This window comes from Acanthisitta chloris, unplaced genomic scaffold (genome assembly GCF_000695815.1).
Source record: "Acanthisitta chloris isolate BGI_N310 unplaced genomic scaffold, ASM69581v1 scaffold29619, whole genome shotgun sequence".
NCBI lineage: Eukaryota > Metazoa > Chordata > Aves > Passeriformes > Acanthisittidae > Acanthisitta > Acanthisitta chloris.
This window is the reverse complement of record NW_008690212.1, coordinates 5,407-11,239: the sequence shown is the minus strand read 5'-3', so window position 1 is coordinate 11,239 and position 5,833 is coordinate 5,407. Positions and strand designations below refer to the sequence as shown.

Here is a 5,833-nt window from a genome sequence, read left to right as displayed (position 1 = left end):
CCCTACAGCTGCTTGCACAAGAAGTCACTTCAATATTTTGGATGGGACTTCCTGGAAATGCCTAGCAACTAGATAAAACATCACATACAATATCCTTTATTTTGGGTCGTATTCCTGGGAAAATAGCAGATATGTTTCCAGATGCCCCAGTTCATATATTGTCATTTACTATCTCAAACTGTCTTCTCACAGGAATGGAGAGCAACATCAGGATTTGGAAATGTGCAACTCTCTGTAAATATATTAAAGCTACATCTTCACTGAGCAATGGTTGGGTTGCAAGCATGATAATTCAGCATGGAGACCAACTTTGTGACACCAGAGTCTTATTTTTTGTCACAGTTTATGCTGAGGATGCTTTGGCAGCCAGTCAGCTGAAACTTTCCATGCCTGACCACCCCTGACACTGTGGACACCTCCCTGTTACCTCTACTTCAGATTCCCAGACGTGTTGCTTCAGACAGTTCTGTTCCTTTCTCAGCTCCCCCAGCATCTTGTACAGATGTAGCACGTTTTTGTGTTTCTCAGAGGACCATGGCTGGAAGCAGAGAAACTAGTGAAAACCAGCAGCACTATCTGGATGCATGAGAGCAGGTACTCTGCTGACAGAAATTGGCACAGTTCTATTACAGTCAATAGGGCAACACTGGTTTCCATCACTGAAACACTGAACCCATGGTCAGCATGGGCTTATTAAACTTCATTTCGATTTGGAATCCATCAGTAATGTGAGCCAGATGGCACATCTTGCACTTTGCTGATGGTGCTGTCCTATGGCTGGAATCAGTTTTGCAGTGCTAGAGATGAAAAAATAGGAGTCCAGCAATTGTGTTCTGTGTATGCTCCCCAAAGAGGAATAAAAATCAAAAAACCCAGCTTGCATAACATTAAAAAAATCCTGTATTTGCAATCTCTCTCTGCTTTTCCTGAGTGTAATTGTGCAGCATCACTGCAGAGTTTACTGGCAGACATCTGCCCCTGGTTACAGACTCACATCAATGATGTTAGCGAAGTGACCCTCGGCCTCTAATGAGATAATTTGCCTTAATGGCAGCACTTCACTTTTTGGGGAATATCTTTTATTTAAGGCTATCTATCTATCTATCTATCTATCTATCTATCTATCTATCTATCTATCTATCTAATCTGTCTACCTACCTACCTATGAGCAATGCATTAAGCATCTGCAGAGTAAACACTGAAATTTCAGGAATAATGGGACCCACGAAGTCCATGTCAGAAACAGAGCTAGAACCCAAGGTGTCTGCCTCTGCTGCTCTGCTCTTTCTCTTCTTGAAGAGGAAATTTCAGACTCCCTGCCATGAAGACCAACAGCTGCTGAACATGCTGTGGGATCTGCCTGATGAGCAAGTCTGGAAAGATGACCTCAGGCATGGTTAGAGCAAGCCTGTCACACAACACTATGTCCTGCACGCTCAGTAACTCCCAGCACAGCACTGCATCTCCAGCACTCTTTGTGTGTCAGCCTGGAGGCAATGTGGGGAGGATGTGCAGATGGAGCAGAGGGGCAGTGTGGCATATGTCATGCTTATAATTCTTCCACTGACATTTCATCTTCCTTTTGTGTCTTATGATCTAGAAACACTTCAAGATAAGAGCAGTTTTTCTTCATACCTGGTATTTGACACACATATCTTCGGTCAGGAAGATTTCCTCTCCTTTCCTATCCCTCTGTGTTGCTTTGAAGAAAACCACCTTTGAGGCAATGATGTCATGGTCCTCGAGGTAATGTGTCAGCTGGATACTCTCATCTGTGATCATAAAGATACGTTCCTCTACATCTTCATCAGCAGGCTTTTCTGGATTTCTGTGAAAATATTCCTTGATTTGCTAATGGAGAGTGAAAAAAAAAGATATGGAAGCAGCTTAGACAACACAAAACTGGAAAGATTTACAGAACTGGGTAAAAAATCAGCGTATAAATTGTGCTTTTCTGCCTGAACTATGATGGCATCTCTTGGCCAAAGGTCCTACTGTTCCTGCCTATGCCTAAAAAAACCCAACCAACCAACCAACCACAAAGATGCTTAATGTAATACAGAAGACTCCTATTTGTGGAGCTGAGTATGCTCTCCAACCTCTAAGTTAGCTTGGGATGCATCCCTGCCTGAGGGAACTGCAGGAAGAAATGCATTTTGGAGCACAGCAAAGTTGCCTGCATTTCCCAGCATAAGGAAGGACAAAGGACCATGTTGGGTGCTGGTCCAAAGGCAGACCACTGCGTGGCTTTGTCTTGGCAGGTGAAGTGTCTGAGCCATACATGTCAGATTTCCTCTTTCTTCTGCTCTGCAAATCAGACCTGACAAGAGGTAATTCCCTGCTTATAACAAACCAGAGTGGTGGGACACTTCATCAGGAACCTAAAACAACATTAATTTGGGATCAGCACACAAAATCATTTTGCTAGTTTTGAATCCTTTGAAAATTTAATTCCAAAATCATAGTCAAGCCTGTTTTCCTTTCCTCTGACACACACTTTCCAAGCCTTAGTTTCCTAGTTTCACTCTAGCTGCTCAACACAGTTCGTGACAACTGGTCACAGTGTAGCTCTCTGTCAAGCAAGCAGCTGTGAGACACAGCAGCTGAACAAGGCTTGGATGTCTCATCTGGAGTTTTGCCTGCGCCATGCCCACTGAAAATGAACTAAAGCCCCAGGCACTGTTTTTTGCATAGTATAAATGCCACAGTGACACATATTTTTCTGTTCCTGCCTTGGCCTTACCACTACAGGCCTGAAGCCAGGGTCTGTTCTGGTGCCAGCCACATCCATTTTCTTTTCTCTTTTTCCAAGCTCCATGTGCCGGGTGTGCAGGAAGTCATCCCTCCCCACGAAGTATTCTGTCATCCCAGTAGCACTTTCAACAAGTTTCCAGAGGTCATCAGCTCGTGCCTCATGGTAAAACTCCATTGTGTGTCCAGTCTCTGGTTCCAGCGATGTGTAGGTGTGAGCTAAGGACATATCATATATGTTTTCAGAGTTAGCAACCATAATATGCTGAACACAAGTGTGTCCAGTGGAAGTCTCATTTTCTTCAGCAGACAAGAAATCAAATGCACGAGTGTAAGAAGGGAATGTTATCTCCTCACTGCTATGTACCAATATTCCATGGCCTAAGGATGGCAGGACAGCTTTGCAGGGCTGCTGCCTTCCTGACACAGTAATGCAGTAGGGAATGGAGCCTGGACCCTGCTCTTCCCAAGCCAGGAATGGCCACAGCCTCTTTGGGTGAAAATGCTGCTTTAGCAACAGATCTGGTACAGGACTTTCCCCCAGCTGCACAACACTGAGGGACCAAACATAATCCTGAAGAGAAAGTTCTATCACCTCTACTGGTACAAGTACATTGTATCACCCTTATATACATGATAGTTATGTATTTGTCTAATACATAGAAAAATATATAACTAGGTGAGCAGTGTCCAGAACTGGAAGCCAACAACCCAATTCTCCACTCTCCACTGGAGACTGTATTATTTATCTAGGCAATTTATTCTACAAATTTTCCCCCCACTGTCCAATTTTGGGCTTTTGCCACTGCTAGAAGGGATTCACATGAAGTCTCATCAGCTGCAGTGGCTGTCCAGGTGAGCTGGAATACCTTTGAGATGGAGAGAGTGTCCTTGGCTGAAATAGTCTGTGGTCAGCTGTGTTTGTTTATTCACTTCTCTCATATCCAACATGTCTGCTCGGTTTTTGAACCACTCCCTCACCTCCACGACTTCAGTACCTGGCAGGAGACAAGTAATTTAGCAACTTTATGTCCCCCTGTTGGAGGTGGTAAAATACATCTGATGAGCTTTCAGTGTCAGTGCAAGCACCGTGTCCTCCCAATACAGCTGCAGCAGAGTCAGTATGGTCATTGGAACTGGCCCCGTGCACAGGAATGTTTTGTAGATCAATCCTAATCTACATGTGTGTAGATTAATTATTCCTTAAGAGGGTTTATTCCTCTCCATCAAGCAGTAATCAGTGGTAGCACTTGGTACAACAGATGGCTACTGTTAGGCAAGAGAAATTCCATCCCAAATACTTAAATGTCAGGAGCAAAAGGAAATGAGATTGGAGCATCACACTTTCCAAGAGGACTGAGGGCGGGACACTGTATGGCCAGTTGGCAATCTATATGGTTCCTTGGACCAGCTGTTGAAGACTAATGCCATCAAGTACAGAAATATCCTCACTTCATAGCTGTCCCTTTCTATGGCTCCTATTGGCACCAATGGGAATAGTGGTACTACTGGATCGAATCAAACCAGCCTTTCATTTCTCCAAAGATTGAAAATCCAAGCAGCTGACTAGTGACACCAAACAGCTTCACTGGGGCATAAAACAGTTTCAGACTCATGGAAACCCTTAGCAATGCTGGAAAGTTCTGGGCCTTGACACACAGTGAGTGTAATGACTCATTTGAGGATGCGGTAGGTAAGTCCCCACAAAGGTGACAAGAAAGGCTGACAAAGATGAGATGAGAGGATGAGAAGAGGATAAGAAAGAGGATGAGAAAAGAGGATCTCAAAGTGGGTGAGAAAGCACAAGAAAGACTAGCAGAATGGGGACCACCTCCCCCTGTCCATCAGCATGCCCCAGGATGTTTACTCATCCCTCTTACAGTCCAAGTCTCTGTAGATGGTGAGTCGTTCCACCAGCCCATTTTCATTCACACGTGGTGCCCATTTCTCCAGTTTTGCTTTCTTGTACAGGATCACCTTCTTCCCTTGGCAATAGAAGTTCTCGTACTCTGCAGTGGGCAAGAGAGATGTCAGAAAAATTGACTCCCTTGTACCCAGCCCAAGAAAAAAGAATTCAAGAGGGAGAAAACCACGGTTTAAGGGACACCAAACACTTACTGATTATGTTCTGCTGCCAATAAAGCTGTTCAAACCCTGCCTGTTGTGCTTTAATGTTACAGTGGTGTAATAACTCTTTTCTCTCTCAAAGCAGGTATTTGATAATGCAGGGGCAGCCCCTTGTGCATAGCAGTAACAGAAGGTCCATCCCAGGCAAAATTCCCAGCTGGCAGGAAAACACAGTGTGGGTGTGTGTCTGTGGTGGGGTTCCCACCTGGGAATAGACAGTGAGGCCATTCAAACCAATAGCTGTTGTTGCCTTCATCTATTGCACTTCACTGCTACACCCTGACCATCCTGAAGGGAGAACTCTTGAGTGGGAAAAACAAATGTCCCAAATGCACTGAAAGGTTAGCTGGGGGCAAGCAAAAGCCAAAGGGAGAATACATACCTTTGGAAGATAGTTCAATTTGGGCTACCCATGACTGTGGCATGTCAAAACTCAGGTCTCTCGCCTCCTTTTCCTGATGAAACAGAAGCAGAGATTTGTGGTTTTGGCAGCTTCTCTTACTGTGCCAGGAGGCATTTTGCTTCTAGAGAGTGCAGCACAGTGATCAGAGCTCAGCTCGTGTGAGGCTGTGCTGTTCCCGAGGAACACAGTGGCACAGCCATGAGAGCACATCCTTACTCAAGCCTAAGAAAGTGATCTCCTGGCTACTGCTTGTGCTGGACAGGGGATGAATGTGACAATCACCATAATGACCAGCTTAGGTTGTGTACACCATGGAGGAAACTTTGCTCCCCTGTTATGGGCACAGGCTGAGAAGAGTAGATAGCAGGAGGGAATTGTTATTGGCATTCCTCCATCCTACTGTGCTGTTGCAATGCCTGTTTTATCACACTGTCTTGTCACAACAGAACATACTATTTTTTAGCTTCCAGTACACAGCATTTTTTGGTATATTAGAGGACATACATTATTTCTACATTTGGCTGGCAACTCCACCTTACAGCCAGGAGGGCA

At 44.7% G+C, this 5,833-nt stretch overlaps 1 protein-coding gene across 1 annotated transcript in view; it reads right to left on the bottom strand.

Moving 5' to 3' along the window:
- Positions 1–5,833, bottom strand: part of DRC7 (dynein regulatory complex subunit 7) — a 13,083-nt gene that overhangs the window by 1,979 nt on the left and 5,271 nt on the right. The window contains exons 8-14 of the mRNA XM_009081742.1: positions 5,626–5,628; positions 5,261–5,333; positions 4,632–4,760; positions 3,621–3,749; positions 2,744–2,970; positions 1,636–1,851; positions 428–538 (exon numbers count right to left, since the gene is read on the bottom strand). Coding sequence (XP_009079990.1) covers positions 428–538; positions 1,636–1,851; positions 2,744–2,970; positions 3,621–3,749; positions 4,632–4,760; positions 5,261–5,333; positions 5,626–5,628 — 888 coding nt within the window. The remainder of the gene's footprint in view (positions 1–427; positions 539–1,635; positions 1,852–2,743; positions 2,971–3,620; positions 3,750–4,631; positions 4,761–5,260; positions 5,334–5,625; positions 5,629–5,833) is intronic.